Source organism: Danio aesculapii, chromosome 16, assembly GCF_903798145.1.
Source record: "Danio aesculapii chromosome 16, fDanAes4.1, whole genome shotgun sequence".
In the NCBI taxonomy this organism is placed as follows: Eukaryota; Metazoa; Chordata; class Actinopteri; order Cypriniformes; family Danionidae; genus Danio; species Danio aesculapii.
The window spans coordinates 25,489,040-25,510,926 of NC_079450.1; the positions used below are offsets into that span (position 1 = coordinate 25,489,040).

General features: G+C 34.8%; 1 protein-coding gene across 2 annotated transcripts; it reads left to right on the forward strand.

Moving 5' to 3' along the window:
- The first annotated feature begins 188 nt into the window (after positions 1–188).
- slc45a4b (solute carrier family 45 member 4b) lies at positions 189–21,391 on the forward strand. 2 transcript variants are annotated; one of them, XM_056475412.1, is made up of 8 exons: positions 189–321; positions 5,727–6,301; positions 10,664–10,852; positions 10,974–11,153; positions 12,396–13,495; positions 15,899–15,998; positions 17,717–17,928; positions 19,934–21,391. In XM_056475412.1, the coding sequence occupies exons 2-8, from the start codon at positions 6,037–6,039 to the stop codon at positions 20,270–20,272; spliced, it is 2,385 nt and encodes a 794-aa protein (XP_056331387.1). In that variant the 5' UTR covers positions 189–321; positions 5,727–6,036; the 3' UTR covers positions 20,273–21,391. The 2 variants fall into 2 exon arrangements, with proteins under 2 accessions (XP_056331387.1, XP_056331388.1); XM_056475413.1 differs by lacking the exon at positions 189–321 and adding an exon at positions 418–1,345.
- The last annotated feature ends 496 nt before the right edge of the window (positions 21,392–21,887 follow it).

The following is a 21,887-nucleotide window of genomic DNA, read 5'->3' on the forward strand; positions in this document are numbered from 1 at the left end:
AGAGATTCAGGCTGAACGAGTTCCTTAAGTGTAATATTCAGTCAGTGTAGTATTTGATCTGAACTTTATCTAATCTTTCAAAGAATGTTATCAGTTGCCTATATAGTTACACTATCTTATATAATAAAATATCACAAGTCGTGTCTTTATGACGCGAATAAATCGGAATGACATAAGAAATTATGGCTTTAGGTCATAGTTGACAGATTTTGACAGCAATACGCTTGATTACATCACTGCTGACGAGGGGGATTTGTAGAGCGGAGCGACTGGCAACCTCGAGCAGACAATAGATGCAGTACATCCGCGACCTGAGAGCAGGTACATTCGGCTTTTTAACATCTTAATCCATTTACTTATGAATGCTGATAATCTTTTTCAATCCAAAAGTTGACATGTCTTTTATGAAAGGGACAGCTCGTCGTGCTGGGCAACTGAAGGTATCGGCTAAATTCACCGAAAAAGCAAGTTAATTAGCAGGCTAGCAGTCCGAGCTAACAAGCATTAACCAGACTTGTGTTTCACAGAAAGTTCAGCGAAATCCCAAATGCTTAATTATTAAAAGTCACTCGCTAATATTCCCACTCAGATCACTTAACTCTTCCAGGCAATACAGTTGGTAACGTGATTATAGTATGTATGAGGTAAAATATCAACAACAGAGTTCATAGCGCCCCGCTGCACGCAACAGTCTGATTATCTGGCAATCCTTTGAATCCAGAAGAAGAAAAATATTAGGGAACGGGGTTTAATGGATCATTTGTTGTAATATGCTCGTTTGTTTTAGCTAGCTAGGTCGTATATCTGTCTAACATTAATATCTCACGATGTTAACTGAAAATGACAAGGATTCCTGTTTTGTTTCCAGGCGTACTTCCAATAACAAACAAGGGAAGACCGTACATGTTTAGACATGACCTGAGCTTTATCAGAGGCTTCTTATAAGTGTTTTTGCACGTGATTCAGCGAAAGCCACTTTTTCGTTACGCAATAAGAACCCACGACTTGTCTCCTCCGTGTCACAATATCATGTCAAACATTGACACAGGTGTCAATTCGTCCACCTGACCCCTGTCACAGCGGGCCTGGGCTCTTTTGGGGAGAGGTTTACCTGCCAGAAGCGTCTGGGTGTTGCCTTATCAGCACAGCGCACAGGGGACGGCCGGTTATCACGAGATCCTCATGTAGCCTCATGTAAAACTAGTGACACATTTATAACTCACGGTCACTGTATGTGTCACTTCAGCTTGTCCTCTAGTCTTTCTGATTGGCTTTATCTGGGACGGTATTTTAGTGTTTAAAGGATTTAGGCAGCAAATGAAACGCATGGTACTTGGGGAAAGAGGTAGGATATGTTTTAATTATATGTTGGAGAGGTTTTAACTAAATTTATGACATGTACACTTGCATATGTACAGTTACTCATATATGGCGTCTGGGTAAAAGCTGAGGTATTTAAGCGTCTGTATTAAATTTTTGTTTATGAAACAGATTTTCTATACATTGAAAGCATATTGTGTACATTAATGTTTCAAATAACTTGTGAAAATAAAATGTCAAAATATCTGTGAGATAATATTCTGTTATCATTCAGCATAACAGACATATTTATGTATTTAGTAATTAAGTAACACACGAACAATTCCAGCATTATAGATGTGACATTTGCTGTAAAATCTCAAAACATAAATTGACAGAGAAAGTATATGTTAACATTATATTGAAACAACTGTTTATATTTTCCAGAACTACTAACCACAGAGTTATGGGAGCAGAAAAATATCAATCTGTAGACATATTTTATATATTTTTTTAAAAGGAAAATAAACCTGCTTTATGGATGTGACCTAAAATGTCTGTGCATTTACAGTATATAACATACGTTGTAGAAATTCTGTGAATTAAACTGCACAGCCCAAAAGAAACTATGCTAATCAAAAGCATAAGAGTCGGCTTACTATAGAACAAAAATGATTGATTTTATTTGACATGTTTTGCATTTATAAGGAAAAAGCTTTGTTATGGATGTGACGTCTCTCCTTATGGGTGTGAGAGGTGTGAAATTGGCACTTGTGTGATTTTGGTAAATCAGATATAATAGTTTGAAAACATTAACGTGTTTTGAGACATTTTTGAGTATTTTTAAAGTACTGTAAAATACTTGCTTGCACAAAAAACGCAGAAACGATTTCGATATTTTGGCGAAAACTTTTTTTTTTTTTCACAGCAAGGTTATTGCATGGAATTGCTCGCTTGTAATGACCTGTAAATGTTCAAATATATACTAAATAAATTGATTAAATAATCAAAACCTGGCAGGTTTGAAGGATTGACTAAACATTATAGATGGATTTAAAATGGCTACTATTTAGTATTTTAGGGCTGTCTAATGTTTCTCAAATATACTCTTTTAATATGTCATTAATATGTCTTGTTCTAAATATGCCAAAGTGTTTCGGTCTATAAACTACTGTTACTCACTATGGCACATTATTGTGCATCTTCTATTAATTATGGTAGAAATATATGGTAGTTAAACATTTTTACTACTTTTTGACATTAAACCAACAAAATAAAGCCGTGATACACTTCTTATTTTCACAAATGAAAAACATTTTTTTGTTTTACACATATTATTGTACAGTAATCAGCATTTTTTAAAAACTATATACACTACTGGTCAAATGTTTGGGGTCAGCTTTTTTCCATGTTTTTTTTTTAAGAAAATTCATCAAGTTGGAATTTATTAAATGTAAAAAAAATGTTAATTTGTTAAATATTTATAAACATTTTAAATAATTGCTTTTTTATTGTATGTAGTTTCAAATAAAGTAATTACTCCAGTCATTATTGCTTTTACTACTATTACCATTAATAATTATCAAATTAATAATAATAAATCATTCATTTTCTCTTCGGCTTAGTCCCTTTATAAGTCTAGGGTCCCCACAGCGGAATGAACCGCCAACTTACCCAGCATATGTTTTATGCAGTGGATGCCCTTCCAGCTGCAACCCATTGCTGGGAAACATCTACACACACCCATTCACACACATACACTACGGACAATTTAGCTTACCATATTCACCTACAGCACTTGTCTTTGGATTTTGTGGGGGAAACCGGAGCACCCAGAGGAAACCCACACCAACACGGGGAGAACATGCAAAATCCACACAGAAACACTAACTGACCCAGCGATTGTCTACCCACTGCGCCACTGAGCTGCCCTAATAAAAATAATATTAATAAAGAGTGATTTCTTAAGGATCATATGACTCTGAAAACTGATGTAATGAAGCTGAAAATTCATCTTTAAAATCACTGGAATAAATGATTAAATTAAATTATAATCTACTTTTGAACAGTTATTTTATAGTGCAATAGTGCAAACCTGGTGAGAAGGATGAGCTTATTTTAAAACATTTAAAAATCCTACCGACCCCAAACTTGTATAGATTGTATAGATTTTTTTGTTACTAATTAAAACGAAATAAAAACGCTATATTAAACTAATCTTTTTTTTTTTTTTTATAGAAGTGGCTCATGATATCAGCTTCACATCTGCCATTTGCTTTTATGCAATACTCTTAAGCTAATGTCTTCCGTACTTGCACATGTACTGTTAAATTTTACAGTAACTTGCATGATTGTGTAATAGTGACTTGTGTAAAACGACCTTTGGAACTTCACACACTGTTGCGGCCTTTATCACCTTACTCTACAAGGTGTAAATAAACGTAAAAATACATATTATTATTTTTAATATAGGCTTATGCTTTATCAGCATTTACAAACAGTGTTTTAGAGCTTGAGGTTGATTAAAAGACATTCGCAAACCATCCTGCACGCAACATGAGGTCATATAACTATAGCAACAGTATGCACCCCAGCCCTTTCTGGTGCCAGTGTTAGACAGCAATTTAAAAAATGATTACTTGTGTTGACCTTCACTTAGCCACTTGAAGACGTCTTAAATGTTTTGTTGTTTAAAAAGGCTTTCAAGACATTGTTTGGCAAGAATTTTATTTTTATTTTCTTACAAAAATGTTTTTTTTTTAATTATATGTGAAGAATTCAGATGCAAGTGACATGAAATGTTCCTCTAAATTCAGCATTTTTCTCAAGCTTTATTGTGTGTAGTTTCAGTAATTTTACTTTTATAATAAAGAATATTTTATTTTCATTGCCTTTAAAGTAAAAGAACTGAACATAAACACAGGAGGCTGAGGAAAATGCTCATTTAAAAGGAAAACTTCAGATGGCACTAAGAAGTTTTTGCATCTGAACAAGGGCTGTGCAATTTGGGCAAAATATATAATTGCAATTTTTTTAACAGATTTAGCGATTTTGATTTGCGATTTAATTTTGTAGTCAAGCTTCAGTTCAATATTCTGTATTGTAGCTTCTTACTGCTAAAATGCAGTGATTTTAGTTAAAAAAGGAACTGATATGAAAAGATATTAACTAACTCCAACTTTTATTGAAATTTGTTTATAAATATTCAGAAATGAAACACAATTTTTTCTCTAGAGCAAACAGTAGTGAGTTATCGTGTTAGTTATCTCCTTGTGCCTGCGTGATGTTTTTTCATATGTTGTAACATCTGCAGACAACTCTGAAATTGCACTTTGTTGTTGCTTGCTACTAGATTGAGCGTCACTAGCAATACTTTTAGTTGACTTTTTAGCAAGACACTCCTCGTATGGCTGCTGGTTGTTGCATTTCCTCATGCTGTGGCAACAATTCTGCGACAGCTCTTACAAAGGACCTGTTTTTGTTCAGTGTCTGTGACTTTGAAACCAAGATATTCCCATATTACCGACATGCTGTTTTTCATTGATATGAATTAGTCTAATAATGCTTCTGAAGCGGCAGATTAATAATACTGATTGTGTTAATACCAGTTTACACAGGGTGTCAGTGTCAACACTTCCCATTCATTTTAATTAGGGGGACATCAGGCATTGCCAAATTGCGTTGCGGATCTGCTCGCTGCAGAAATGTGGAATTTCTCAACTTTTCAGATCGCTTCATGCAAATACAGCAGCTCAGACAGTAGTTGGTTGCGGATTCATTTCATTGGCTGACGCTGCTATGAAGATTGCGTCAACTTCAGACACACCCTCTGTCAAGTGTTGACGCTGAAGCCCCATGTAAATCGGCAGTCATGCATTTGCTCTGGGTGGGGGAAATTATATAATACATATACATTTCCTATGGCAGCGTCTTGCGATTAGCTAATTGCAACGTTTAAAATCACGATTCGATTGCGATTAATCGCACTGCCCTAATCTGAACTCTTCATGTATATTGACTATATAAATTGCAAAATATTGTGTGTGTGTGTGTGTGTGTGTGTGTGTGTAGTGCAGTGCATATACAGTATATGATTGTGTAGTGCATATATATGATTGTTTATGAGTTACGGCCTTAAATGATTCTCTAAGGAATAATGATCTACATGCTACCAACTTGTCAGTGCCTTTTCCCTATTTTAGTCACATTTAATATTTCATTCCTCCCTCTCCTGGGATTATAGCTAGTCCAAATAAGTTCTGCAGAAATCATGTTTACTGTCGCAATGCCAGGATTTTTCCCAACTTGTTTTTCACTGACATTTTTCCACTGCTTTGATCTCTCACTGGATGTTTGTTGTTAATGCCAAGATTTTTCTTATCCTCCGTCGCTGATTCTATCTCTCTCTCTCTCTCTCTCTCTTTCAGATTAATAAGTAATTCCATGGAGGCACAAAGAGGAGCATCCACCTGTTCTGCTCTCCATTCCCTCCCTCTTTTCCCTTTTTCCGCTCATGAAAACTTGACTTGTAATTTACAACATAGCTCTATATGGACTGCCGCTCATTATAACAGTCATTAGACCTCAAATATAAAGGATAATTGAGTTAAAATAGTTCAAAAGAAAGCTTCAGTGGATTATGAAAGATCAGCTTGGAGCTCTGGAAAGAATAGCGTCTGGATTTGTGAGGAGTGAGTGGAACCGTTTCTGGATCAAGACCTCAGAACAGCTTCGTTTATGCAGGCCAGAATGGCACCCAAAAATGCTGTCAACGAGCCTGTTCCAGTGTTGGAGCTGGCAGTGATGCAGGAGAAAGAACCGAATGGTGGACAAATCACAGAGAAGGAGAAGGATGTGGAGATGTCAGAGGACTCATCCAGTGAGGATTCTGTGACCCTCATTCCCAAGAGGTTATGGGTGATGCACGGTGCTGTCATGTTTGGGAGGGAGTTCTGCTACGCCATGGAGACCGCGCTTGTCACTCCTGTGCTGTTGCAGCTTGGTTAGTATTAGCAATCAGCCATTATAACAAACATTTCATCAGCTAAGAAATCTTATCGATCATTTAATATGTCTGTTGGCTGAGTGAAAATTAAACGTCTGACTTTTGAGAACAGATTTTGGAATATCACACACATCTAATAAGAATAACAATAACAGTTTATTTATTTAGCACTATTAAAAACAACCTTAGTTGACCAATGTTCATTCATTTTCCTTCAGCTTAGTCTTTTTTCAGAGGTTGCCACAGCGGAATGAACCTCCAACTATTCCAGCATATTTTTTACACAGCGGATGCCTTTCCAGCCGCAACCTAGTATTGAGAAACACCCATACACACTCATTCACACACAATAACACACAACTTGCTATAAGGCGACAGTGCTAACCGCTGAGCCACCATGCCACCCCTTTGACCAATGTGCTTCAAACTAAAAACCACAAACAACAAGTGTAAGTCATAATACAAAAAAAATACAAAGAATAAAAGAAATAAGACATGCACATAAACTACATATTCCTTAATGCATAACCAATTACTCACTGACGAATTGATTCCAACACATATTAAATGCATTTCAGCTTCGTGCTTTGAAGAGCAAATAGGTTAGAATGTACAAGGGGGAAATGCAGTGGCCTTTCCTATTGCAGAAACGTTTGATTTCTCTTAGATTTATTTGTGGTGAGTTTATCAGGAAGTCACGATTTTGTTCTCTTTAACTCACTGGATGAAAATGGTGTCTTATTTGCAAGAGATTTAAGATGGAATATTTCAAATTTATGATCAAGTTAAATTTTTTTTATTTGGAAGAAAACATCTAGTGTTTTTTGTTTGTTTGTTTTTTCCACTAAATCAAAGCCACTGGGCTCCAATGTTTCTTTGAACACAACTGACTTTCATGTTATATGCAAAAACATTCTTCAAACATTCCACAATATCATTCTTAATATTTGATGTCATTTATCTGTTTTAAATGAAAAAGCTGATGCAACCAAAATAGCATCTAATGTTACATAGAGTTTGCTCCTGTTGGCACTTTATATTTATGGAATGATTTTTTTATTATTATTCATGTTATGCTTAAAACCAATTCATATTCATTGAGCTGGGGCATCTTTTTACGTTTGGCAGGAATCGCATGTTATGCCAATGCAAGCGCTCTATCATAGTAGTAAGATGGAGGGATGCTTGTTTCCACAGTAGCATGCAAAAATGCATGGAATGCAGAGAATGTGTGAGTGTGCGCATTCCTTTTTCCCTAGCTTTTTAGTCCATTTTGAATAAGATCAATGTCAACAGATCCTCTCAGGAAACTGCAGGGTTAATGTAACAAAAGGTTTGAATTGCTTTGAAGGCCCTCTGATCTCATACCAAAAACATCTACCACTGTAGTAGATTTAACAACCAAAAAAAAAAACATGGAACTCTAAAAAGCCATTTTCCCAGCAGATTTAGTGTAATTGAACCTATATCACTCTGTTTTGTCAAGTTAATAGGAATTGTTTTAGAAAAAGATATGCATCGTGTCAAAATCTTAAATAGCCTTCTTGATGAAAATAGGTAAAATAATTGAAAATTTGAGTGTGGTTTAATAGGCCATCAACCAGAGGTTGATTTTAAAGTAAAACAGATAAAATCCTCTCCTGTGGTGGATTAAATTCAGTGTATTGACAAAACCATCTCTTTAAGTTCTGGCCCTTGAGAGTTCTAACACTGAGTGTTATTGCTTTATAATACAAGCTGATTACTACATTACTTCATGCTGCACCCTAAACTGATCCGGCTAGTGTGTAGTTGGATAGATGTTGATCTGAAAAGCCCAAGAGCTATGAATTGTGAAGTGGACATGTGATACGTCTGTTGTCTGCACTTTCTGTTCTCACATTCTCAGTTATCATCCCACTTCACACATGACCTGCGCATTCTCCTCTTGTGAAAAGGAGAAGTCTGACAATTGAGTTTCACTTGAGTAATCAAGTGTTTGGGTTTAATATGTCATCAGTGCTGGCACGAGTTCTGCATGCCAGACTAGAAAATGTTGGACGCATGGAAAATTCCATCCTGACTGAATCATCCCAAAAAATCCTTTTCACTTTTTCTCACGACCTTTTCATGTACTCTGAGTCATCGCATTAGACGGTCATTTGATTATCAGAGGCAGTGCGATTGCTTCATTACTATGACACATTTTTATATCTTCCATGTGGAAAGGTTTATAGTGTTGTAAATTGCTGGTTAAAGGTCCCATGAAATTAAAATAAAGTTTTTTAGATGTTAGTATCAGTGTTGTTGGTATTTAGAAAATCTATAAGCTAGTGTGCACCAAAACAGTGACACAATTTGGGTTTAGAAGATATAAAACTAATATGAAACATATAAAGCTGGTAGTTTGTCACTTCCGCCTAAATATATCAACGGTTTTATTCACGTCACCTCATACTACAGTTTCTCATTAATTCATAACCAATTAAATGCTTTCTAGTATCTGACATGCCCCGCCCCCTTCAAGATGCTTCTCATTTGCATTTTATTTGAAGCACTTGAGCTCAACCACTCTGTCTGGCAGAGCGGTGATAAAACAAAACACAGGAGCTACAGTATGTTCCACTCTCTCTTTGTGTTTTAGTTGAGATTAAGTCAAACATCAAATAGCATTGCAATCAAGGCAAATAACTAACAGAAAATATAGACATGCAAATAAACATAAGATACAAGTATGTTAAACACATACATAACAAATATAGAGTCTTTACAGTCTATAGTATTATAGAAAATTATACACATATACATACATATAGGCATATATACCTTCCCATACATAAATGTACATACAATTGAAATCAGAATTGCTAAATCCCCTTTGATTTTTATTTATTTATGATAATATTTTTTCTTCTGGAGAAAGTCTTGTTTGTTTAATTTCAGCTAGAATAAAAGCAGTTTTAAATTTTTTCAAAACCATTTTAAGGTGAAAATTATTAGCCCCTTTAAGCTATATTTTTTCGGTAGTCTGCATAACCATCATTATACAATAACTTGCCTATTTACCCTAACCTGCCTAGTTAACCAAATTAACCTAGTCTTAACCTAAGTCTTTAAATGTCACTTTAAACTGTATAGAAGTGTCTTGTAAAATGTTATATATTACTGCCATCATAGCCAAGGTAAAATAAATGAGTTATTAAAACTGTCATGTTTAGAAATGTGTTGAAAAAATCTGCTCTCCATTAAACAGAAAATGGGGGAAAAAACAGCGGGGCTAATAATTCTGCTTCAAGTGTATATATACACATCCATACACGCATAGTAATAAACTAAATTAAGTAAGTAGAAATTCACACACACTATCAGAGATTTAAAGATTCATGTTGTAGCACATTAATTTCTATTATCCATTAGTCTGTCTGCCAGTTTGTCTGCAGCCGCTTTCCACACATCAAGAGTTGAGGTTCTAGCTTTATTTATTCTGACTGTTGAAAGATCTAACAATACTATATCATAAAACTGAAATAGCCACTGCTGAATAAATAAAGAATGATTAAACAGCATTATAAGTACATGAAGGCTGAACACATTTATGTCACGTCAGTTGTCAATTTTGACCCGCCAGCTATAAAACTATTTTTATAAACACACAAACACAATAAGAATCTGTTGCTTTAACTTTTATCAATACTGTCTTGCTAAAAACTATAATATATAGTTTATCCTTCTATTTATTTTCCTTCGGCATAGTCCCTTTATTCATTAGAAATCGCCACAGTGGAATGAACCACCAACTTAACCAGCATACGTTTTACACAGCGGATGCACTTCCGGCTGCAACCCAGTACTGGAAAAACTTTGATACACTGTCACATTCACACATACGCAAACTCATGCACTATGGTCAATTTAGTTCATTCAATTCACCTATAGCGCATGTCTTTGGACTGTGGGGGAAACCGGAACACCTGGAGGAAACTCACGCGAACACGGGGAGAACATGCAAACTCCATAAAGAAATGCCAACTGGCCCAGCTGGGTCTCAGACCTTCTTGCTGTGAGACGACAGTGCTAACCACTGAGCCACCATGCGGCTAATAATGTATAGTTGAAAAATATAAATCTTTACTTTAGACAAAAATGAATGGTGCCCTCTGATTAAACATTGATAAAATACTGCACATGTATAAATTCACAGAGTTTGTGATGAATGAGATTTAAATATTGCTATTTTATTTTGAAGATGTGTTATTTGTGACCTGTAGGAAACACACAGTAAACTCAATTCTAAGACCACACTTAAATAACTGGAGACTGAAAAAAATCTGCCTAAAATTTTGGTATTTAATTGACCCTGATCTCTGTTTTTCCTTGCAGGTCTCCCGGAGCAGTATTACAGCTTAACCTGGTTCCTCAGCCCCATTTTGGGTTTAATTTTCACTCCTCTTATTGGCTCAGCAAGCGACCGTTGCACTTTGAAATGGGGTCGGAGGAGACCCTTCATTTTGGCACTGTGTATAGGATTGTTAATAGGATTGGCCTTATTTCTCAACGGATCTCTTATAGGTAATCATTATTATTTGACTTAAAATGGTTGATTTTATTCAGAATATAGGATTGCATGGCACTGTTGTTTAAATAAGATTCCTTTTTCCTCATGGTCTGTTTAAATGTGTGTGTCAAACAGGTCTGTCTCTGGGTGACTTCCCCAGTAATCAGCCGGTGGGGATTGTACTGACTGTTGTTGGTGTGGTGGTTCTGGACTTCTGTGCTGATGCTTTGGACGGTCCAATCAGAGCTTACCTCCTGGATGTGGCTGATAGCGAGGAACAGGATGTGGCTTTAAATATCCATGCTTTCTCAGCAGGTATTGTATATATTTTGGGACTGGGAGAGAACTAGAACAGGGATGCTCTGCTCTTTAATGTCATACTTATAACAGACTCATCTTGTGGGGGAAATGGTTGTTTTTATTAGATAATTATGCAATAATAAAGATTTAATCAGAATCTGAATATAGTTTTTACATGGAAAAATGTTTAGTAATTATATGCTACTATTAAATTCTCTTTTAAAATAGCTTTTTTACTTAAGCAAGGGCTCATAAGTGATTATAATATTGTGGTTTAATTTCACCTAAATGTCAACCTAATGTCCTTTTGAAATTTCGATTTGTCAAAGGGTTATTAAGTAAAAAAATGTATTTGTTAGTTTTTATTGTATTTTTGATCAAGCAAATGTAGCCTGGGTGAGAAGATTTTTTAAAACTTTTACAAATATGTGATGTTCTGGATACATTTTACTGAGTAATCCACTGTTTGCAGGGGGGTAAAAATGAATACTGAAAGATTTTGAAAGAAAAATCTTGAAAGAGTACTGGAAGAGTTTTTTAAAAATCTTTTTAGGTTTTGGTTATTAAAGGGGCTTTTCACCCAAAAATGAAATTCAGCCCTCATTTACTCACACTTGACTTGTTCCAAACCAGTTTGTTGTTGTTTTTGTTTTGTTTTGTTTTGTTTTGTTGAACACAAAAGAAGATTTTTTTAAGAAAGTTGAAAGCCTGTAACACTTGACAACCCCAGTAGAAAAACAAATACTTTAGAAGTCTACCAAAAGGCTTGGAACAAGTCATGGGTGAGAAAATGATGGGAGAATTTTCTATTTTCTTCTTAACGACCTTTTCTTTCAATGTTTTTCTTTCTTATCTTTACATTTTTAATACCTTTGTTATCTGTTGTGTACTGACAGGTAAATAGACATATTGTACACATTTTCAGTGGTCAAAACCAAATGTAGGTCGCTTTGCATGAAGCTTCAGAATTTCTCCCAAGCAAATATTCTTTTGTGTAAATTTACAAGCCTGTATTCCAGAACTATTAAAAACATTTCAGCCTAACTTTTCAAGTTCTTCTCCTCTACTTTTCAGTTGTATTAATATTGATATCTCAGTGTTGCTCCAAACTGTGTAATTTCAACCATTTCCAATAACCAAAAAATAACTGGAAGGGGTTGTATTGGAAACTGTACAAATTATTTAGCCTTCAAGGCTACATTAATATGGTATATTTAATTTTTCCTAGTTTAAAGTGACATTCTTCCTGTCTTTAAGGGCTTGGGGGTGCTTTAGGTTACATGCTTGGAGGACTGGACTGGACCAATACCTTCCTGGGCCAAGCTTTTAAAGCCCAAGAGCAGGTGCTCTTTTTCTTTGCTTCCATCATCTTTATCATTTCTGCGACGCTTCATCTTTTCAGCATCAAAGAGCATCTCTATAACCCCAACCTGACAGGGGCACTGAAGGACGAGGATGAAGAAAAACTAGCTCCTGTCCAGCCCTATGGCAGCTTCCCATCCACTCGTCTCTTGCCCCAGCTAGAAATTATTCCAGAAGAAGAGCCGTTTACCCCCCATGAGGATGATCGGTCTGAGCGGGACCTTTCAACTGACTTCTTAAACATCGACCTGGTGCGTAGTAAAAGCGACTCCGTTTTAGCCATGCCAGATGCAACCATAGAGCTGGACCCAGACCTAGATCGTGATGGGCAGTTTCTGTGCGACATAGAACCTAATTTATTCCAGGACTATCAGGGTGTACAAGACGATGGGGCAACGCTTGACTACTACAACACAAACCAGCTTGATCAGTGCTCTGGCGATCACTTACAGCAGTGTTCTAGCAATGGAGATCATATTTGCACAGCCCACAAAACTCTAAACGGAAGCTTTTCAGCTTCTGGAAATCCAATCAATGGAGCAGCGAATGCCACCAATCAACATGGCAAAGTTGGCTTGCGTCCAAACAATGGCCCAATGCGTCGCCGCACACCCTCATTCTACCGTCAGCCCTCATTCACTTTCTCTTATCATGGACGTGTGGGTTTTCAGTGGCGAAGACGCTATGGCAATATGGCCGGCCCGATTAAATCTTCTCGAAGTCTGAATGACCTCGATAAAATAACTAGACGGCACGAACGGCGGAAGCTGCAGTTTGGTGGCATCTCTGCATCCCGCAGGAATGAGGAGGATGAAGAGAGTGAGGATGGTGAAAGTGAGACCACGGTCAAACTCCTGTGGTTGTCCATGTTGAAGATGCCGCCTCAGCTGTGGCGTCTGTGCGTGTGTCACCTGCTCACCTGGTTCTCAATGATCGCACAGGCTGTGTTCTACACTGACTTCATGGGCCAGGTCATCTACGGCGGAGACCCGACCGTAAGAACAGATCTTTATCTTGTCATTTATTTCAAATTAATGGTCAATTTTTGATTTTTAATAAAAATGTTAAAGATTTTATGTTTTGCTAACTAAAGATTCAAGATTTAATTGGGAAATTTTTTTCCTTATGGTCTTGAGTGAAACCTTTTTTCAACCTAGTGTAAAATAGATTTATGAAAGGAAATGAGAGAGAGTGAAGTGAACAAAAGATGTGGTGAGGGATTAGATTTAGGGCGTTCACACAGAGCAGGTTTGGTTAGGTTCAAACAAAAGTCTGGTACAATTGCTTTGTTATTGTGGCTCACTGAAGTGTGATTGCTGCCATCCAAACCCTGGTGTGAACCGAACAAACAAAGAGAAACTTCTTGGAAATACAAATGACTGAAATATGAATGCAACCAATAACAATGATGTCTAATTGAACCAAAAAACAGGACATGATGTCACAACATTTGACCATAAACAGGGCAGATGCTCAAGCACACCTGTTCGTTCTCATAGTTGTGATGTTGCTAATTACTGGTTAACACTGATGTCAGAAATGAGTCATGCAGCAGATTTATTTGTTTGTGTCTGCGTGCGTGTCTGTGATAGAGGAGTTTTTTGACACATTTTATTAGATACGTTTTAACCAATAAAAAACATGGCATGCAAAGCAATTTTTTATTATTATTTTATTCTGTATCTTTAGTTTGGTCCTAAAGTTGAGGGTGTGAATGGGTCAGTTGGATCAGATTATTTTTTCCTGAGCCAAGCAAGCAAAGAGAGTTTTTGTAATGCTATACACTGTATAAATGTTTTAGATTGAGTCATTTTCACAACCAGTTTTCAAAACGGGTTTCAAAATTAGTTTTTGACTAATTAAAGTTTTTTTTTGGTATAACGTTTGACTAACTTAAAGATGGCTAAACAACAGTTCAGTCTATTAAATGCACAGCACTTAGAGCTGCACGATTAATCGAAAAAAGATCACGATCTCGATTCATCCCCTACACGATCTTACACCAGCATCTCTACGCTTTAGCCAATAATATTTTCAAGTTCAGGAGAGAAGCACAAAGGTGGTCACACAAGTCTTCACATTGCAGAGCCTATATATAAAATATATACTATATATATATATATATATATATATATATATATATATATATATATATATATATATATATATATATATATATATATATATATATATATATATATATATATAAAACAATGTGGACACCTCCAAATGGTGTTGAAAGTGTCACATATTGTATTTATAAGGGATAATTCACCCAAAAATGTCACTTCTGTCTTCATGTAATGATGTATTCGTGGCCATGAAATCACATGTGAGCTGATGCACTGTTTGTTCACTACCGAGAGGACACGTGCATGCCCGTGAATGGTGTCTACTTTAGTGAACAGAACCTGCATAAGCTATGATTAACAGGTAATAAAGTTGTAAATAACATTGAGTTTATTGCACGGAGTGTTCATTTGTCATCTGATAATGACAAATGTCAGATGACAGATTGCAAGCATATGTCCCAAACATAATAATTCAACTTTAGAATTATGAATAGTTGTATTCTGATGTCATCACTTTACTGTGAATTAATGGAAATGTAAAGCCTGTTCAAGTCCACCATTCAAAGACTATACAAAATGTAGCATTGTAACCAACAGTAGTTTGTTTTATCATATGTTTGAGAAATAATAATCAGGGTGTCCGTGAAGTCTTAACATGTCTTAAATTTCAAAACATACATTTTTAGGCCTTTAAAACTCTTAAATTCACTGACATATTGTGTTGTAGGTCTTAAATAATTTTAAATGGGTCTTAATTTTGCTTTGTCCAAATAAAGATACTCAATTTGGGCTGAAATCTCTCTAATGACCATAAGTACATCTCAATGAACCCACAACAGCTGTCAGACATTTTTACAGCTAATTCCCCAAATTAATTAATAAAAAGAAAAACTAAAAACAATTACACGATTCCTTATGATAATAACCTCTGTGTAAGTCTAAAATTTTCTTAAAAGGCTCTTCAAAAGTCTTGAATTTAACTTGATGAAACCTGCAGAAACCCTAAATAATAATAGCCTGCTCATATTAATCTTTATTTTACATCTACGGAATTGTGATTTTAAGCAAAAAAATCGTGATTTTTCATTTTAGCCTGAATCATGCAGCTTTAACCGCATGTCGGTAATTTTCATCCCTGTAAAAAAATTAAATATGCTGCAAGACTAATTCATCAATTAACTCATCCATTAGACCTATTAGAGAACTTATGACTAAGTAAAAAGTAATTTTACTGTAGCATTTTGAAATGACACAAGCTCTATTTTACTTCATGTACTGTACTTGTGTGAATTTGCATGATATCTTATTGATGTTTTCTGAAAGCAGGCTGCTGCAAACTCCACCGCTCTGCATGACTACAGTAAAGGTGTGAAGATGGGCTGCTGGGGGCTGGTGATCTATGCGGCTACAGCTGCACTCTGCTCAGGTGTGTGTGTTTGTGTGTGTTATGCTCATCTGTTTTGAAAACTCAATGTGAATGTTGAGGACTGTTGTTTTGTTTGTATTATCTTTTTTTTTTAATAATTATATTTTATAGAATTTTTCAAGAACAACCACAGAGAAACACATTCACACCACACACTGCACTGTCCTGGACAAATCCCAAACAATGAGCCAATGAGCAAAACAACAATAACAACATAGTTTAGCGGGTCACAACAGACAATAAAATAAATGAAGAAATATACTTAAAGTTCCATTAAGTTCCTGAAGAATCCTCAGAGGTTGAGTGGCTGGTTAGTTCATTCAGATATTTGAGAAATAATCACCAGACACTAAAGTATTTTTCAATAGAATGAGTCCTCAGAAATCTCCAGAAGAAATCTTTCTATCTGTATTATTGAAATCATGTCCGCAATCCACATTTGAAATGAAGGGGGGTGAAGATGACTTTCAAAGCTGCAGCACAAACCTTTTAGCCACAATCATACTCAAAGACAAAGACTGCTGAAGTCCATCTGGGAGATGAGAAATGTGTTGTTAATATCCGAAAATAGCAAGTTCTGCATCAGGTGGTAAAGATTGACCAAAGTGTATTAAACAAAGGACAAAACCAGAAAGCATGGGAAGTTTGTTTGTATTTTCCAGTAGGATAATCAGGTTTCAGTTCTGTAGTCAGACACTCACATGACCATGGTGTCAAATAAGCAGATTTTTTTTGTTTGTTTTTGTTTGTCTTGAATCTTTCACTCTCTTTTTTGAATGTCAGAGCGATTTTTCTGTAGCAGACATTAACTTGTGATGCACTGTACCTTTACAGATTGAACAAGATATATTAAATCAGTATGCTGTGCGGTAACCTTTGTTTTAATTACAGTAAATTAAAGCATTTGCTATTAAACCAAAGTTCAAAATGACAATACTTTTATTTGAAATTTGGAACGCATTGAATTAGACCTAAACAAAAAACAACCAAAATCTTAACATTTTACTCAAATACATACTACATACTGAATCTAGTAGATCCAGAAAAATGAAGCATTTTCTCTCATTCACTCATAGATCATGTTGGCCAATGATAAAATTATATTATATGAAAACAAATTAATAAAGGATATTAAATTGACCTTATTACATTGCATTCCTTATATATGTTCTTATTAAAATATATTACATTAAATTTATATACTGTATATATATATATATATATATATATATATATATATATATATATATATATATATATATATATATATATATATATATATATATATATATATATATATATATATATATATATATATAAATATATAAATATAAATTAGTGCTGAGCAAAGATTGATCAGATTCCAGAATAAAAGTTTAGATTGACTTATGATTTATATTGTCTTGTTTATAATATATGTGGGTGAGCTGTGTATTTATGGTGTTTATGTAAATACACACATGCATGCATATATTTCAGAAAATGTGTATGTGTGTATATCTATGTGTGTATTACATATAGATAATAAATAAATATATAAAAAGCACAAGTCTTATGTCAATTTTATTATAGTCATGATTAATCTTTGCCCAGCACTAATATAAATATTGACTATGTATAATTGTGTTATATAAATAAATATTATTACAGTTCAAATTCTTTGTTGGTGTTCATTTTAATTATTATTCTTGATGAATAATCATAAACGTGTTTTTCAGATGTGCTCCAGAGGATCTTGAACAACTATGACCTGAGCATAAGAATCACCTACATGTTGGGGACTCTGGGATTTACCGTGGGCACAGCCGTCATGTCCATCTTTCCAAATGTATATGTAGCGATGGTGATGATAAGCACCATGGGGGTCATCTCTATGAGCATGTCATACTGCCCTTATGCTCTGTTGGGACAATACCATGAGATCAAAGAGGTGTGTATCGTTTTATAAACTCATGTTTGCCATATATATCATGCAAAAAAATTCACTGACACGCAAAAATATAAAATCCATCAAGATTCCTTTAACATTTCTGGAGGACCTAATCTAGGCTAATAATCACAATAATCAATTAATAGCCTAATGGTAGTTATGATGATATTTGATCACATTATGCATCCAAATAAGGGATATTATATTAAATAATAATATATGGATTAATATTATTATTTTACATTAATGTTTACTCATTTAGCAAACGCTTTTTATTCCAACATCTATATATATATATATATATATATATATATATATATATATATATATATATATATATATATATAAATATACATATGTACATGTACATATGTGTTAATAATATTACATCAGAAATTATTAAATGTTTATCTGCACTCTGCTTTGATATAATCTACATTGTAAAAGCGCGATGGAAATAAAGATTAATTAAATTGAAATAAAGTCAATTGTATGCACCTGTTTTTATGAATATATTGAACATATTTATGCATATATTGACAAAAGCGAACATTAGGTTTAAACTGTTAGCAACATGATTAAACATAATTAAATTATAATAATTCGTGTGACAGTGAATCGTCAGCACACATTTAATTGTAACCAAGGGTGCAATAATTTGATTAAAACAAAGTTTTGATGTTACTTAAATTGTATTTATTTATTTTCCACTTAAAATGTAGTTTGTGACTAAATTGTTACTGTGGTAAATCTAAATTTTCAGCATCATTACTCCAGCTTTCTATTTCACACAATCTTTTAGAAATCATTCTAAATGCTGATTTAGTGCTTAAGAAAAAAAATCATGAGATCATAATTTTTGTTGCTAAAATCTTTTGTAAAAGCTGTACTATATTTTTTCACAATAGTTTGATGAATATGAAGTTCAAAAGTGTTTTTGTTTATTCACATGGCTAAATCTTAAAAAACCTACGCGTTTCGGCAAGGATCTGCCTTCATCGGGATAACAGTGTTGAACAGAGATGAAGCCAGATCCTTGCCGAAACGCGTAGGTTTTTAAGATTTAGCCATGTGAATAAAGGCTTTTTAAATTTTTCACGTTTTTCGAGTGCCTTGGACTGATTCCTGTTGTTGTTTTGATGAATACCTTACCCAAAGAGCACTGACCAAATATTTGAGTTACCCCTGAGCGCTTTTTTGTTTGTTTTTCTGTTTTTGTTTATTATTATAATCATCTTTGGGGCCTTTCATACTGTGTCTGTGTATCTAAAAAAGCAAAACATAGTGCTCAGGAGGAATGGTTTTAAAATGAGAACTTCTCCGCAATGTTGCCATCAAATTAAACCATTGTCATGCCAACTTGCTACTGTAAACAGAAGCTTGGATTGCATGCCCAGTTCTTCTGATTGGTCAACTACTTAGAACTGACATTATGTAGTGGCTTTAGCTGGTCCCAAATGGCACACTATACACTGTGCTCTTATCCACTATGTACTTATGCACTCACACATTCAACAGCATAGCAGTTTTATTTATTTTATTTTATTTTTTTAAGAGTTTTCAGTGTGAACGCACTACTTACACTATTTATACTACACAATAGCGTAGAATAGTGCATACGTATGCAATTTGGGACGCACCTGCTGAGTGTTGAAGTGTAAATTAGTTTAGTTTAACACAGCGTCTTAAATTCGGCACTGCAAAAGAATCAATATTGTCATCGATAACAGTCATGCATTTCAGTCAAATGTCTTTATATAGGAAAAAACAATCGAAGAGTATTGCATTGGGATGGAAAAATACATTCTTTGTGACTGGCCCCTTACTTTTACTTATTTATTTTGTCCTTTTTATCTCTTTAGTAGTATCTATACCTCTGCATGTATATCAGAAAAATATTCTCTTCTATTTTTACACTTACTGTTCTATATACACTTAATTCGTGAATCATTTTCGCTCACAGCAGCATTTCTCTCAATCAACGACTGTACGTTTTCTTTGACAGTACATTCACCACAGCCCTGGAAACTCACGGCGAGGCTTTGGCATCGACTGCGCCATCCTGACATGTCAAGTGTACATCTCTCAGATCCTGGTGGCGTCTGCTCTCGGTGCAGTCGTAGATGCGGTCGGCACGGTGAGAGTGATTCCAATGGTGGCATCTGGAGGCTCTTGTCTGGCTTTCCTGGCTGCAGCGTTCCTTGTCATCTACCCTGATACACTCGACGACGAAGATGACGATGAAGACGACGAACAAGGCCCAGGGTCTGTGAAATCAGAGGTGGCGTCCAATAGCAGTGCAGAGCAATTAAAAAACAAGCCAGAGACTGAATCCTCAGTTTAGGTGTTAGAGCTAAAAAATAATAACACTTGAGTTTTAAAAGTACAAATCCCAGAATGCACAAGCACCAAGTTGGACGTTCTCTAGCAATCATAGACTCACAGATATGCTGAATGTAATTCTGTGGATATGGTACGAAAACAAACTTATTTGAGTCAAATATGTAATTTCTTGAGATTATTTCTCAAGCTATTTATTATTTGGGGCCAAAATCTCCATTGTCTTCACAACAAGTTTAAATTTCAATTGAAGCATTTTTGTTTACGTCACTACAGTGGAAAACATAGTTTCACATGCTAATAATCTTTTCCCGTCATTCACAAGTCATTTATATACCAGATATAAGTTTTTGCATCATTCTAGACATGTTTTAGTGCTAAAATACGTCTGATTAGCATCGTGTTTGTTTCATCTGCCTCGAATCATGACAAACACTCAGGTTAAAGCTGAACGGCTGCTGCTTTCGAGCGCATTGATCGCTCACTTCTGTAGATTTAACTATGCACAATGCCAAAATATATCTATATTTATATTTTTGGTGAAGACATTGGTTTTGAGAGTTGACTTGATTTTATTAGGTACACTATTTCAAGGGAGAAGGAGCACAGAGAAAGAAGGGATGTTGAATAAAGGAACGGCTTTGCTGTAGAGCGAAATGAAGAAATGTGTTTAGCTGTCAGGGCAGTTTTTTATTGTCTGTCAGCCTCTATCTTAAGCAATGACACTCCAGTAGTAACAGTATTTCTCACAGCCAATTTCATAAACGTTTCTGGTACTGTTGTGTAGTTCATATACACAAGTTGTTTTATTTTATTCAAGAAGAAAGACCAAATGTTTTCATCGAGTTAGTCACATGACTCCAATGGCTGAGTGGCCACTCCTAAATGTAGTTTAAATACATTGCTGGCATCTGTAATAGCTGTACAGAGGTCAGTGGACTGGCTCTTTTTTATTTTTGTGTGTTTCCTGACCAAGGTGGACACTTTTTATTTTTAATCCTCATTTTTTGTGGTACTGCTGTGACTTTTTTTTAGTGTTCGAACCAAATTGAACGTTTACACTGGTTCCAGTTGAGGTTTTGAATTCTGTTTAGTTTCCATATAAAGAAAGTTTTACACTCTTCTTGTTTGAATGGTTGTTTGTTTTAAACTGCCACACAATGTGATTGAATTTATTATTATTTTTTATCTAATATGAATATCTAGCTGTTTTAATGTTTAATTAAAATAATAATTATCTATTTCCATGCTAGTAGCATCTATTTTTAGATATTAGCATCTATTCCATTAAGAACTAGTGTGTGTTTTAAGTACTGTTTCAACAATACTTGTTCTTATTTAGACAGCCTATTAGATACTAGTTCTTATTAGATACTGGTATTTATTCATTAGAAACTTGAACTTATTCCTTAAATACCCTTTCGTAATTAGTACTAATTCTTTAAATAGTAGAATATTTGTTGCATACTAGTACTTTTTGATTATTAGTACCTACTCATTAGAGTGTCATTTTAACACTGACTACTAGTAACAATTTATTAAAGTTGATTTGCTGTTGACTTCTGACATCCAGAAATTAATTATTCTGTTTTAAGGTGACTAGTACATATTTTGGTAAG

Bases quoted from the DNA above. Each gene is read 5' to 3' on its own strand.
- slc45a4b (XM_056475412.1), top strand. From the start codon at position 6,037: ATGCAGGCCAGAATGGCACCCAAAAATGCTGTCAACGAGCCTGTTCCA. The intron at 6,302-10,663 runs GTTAGTATTAGC...TTTTCCTTGCAG, and splicing joins TCCTGTGCTGTTGCAGCTTG to GTCTCCCGGAGCAGTATTAC. The intron at 11,154-12,395 runs GTATTGTATATA...CCTGTCTTTAAG, and splicing joins TATCCATGCTTTCTCAGCAG to GGCTTGGGGGTGCTTTAGGT.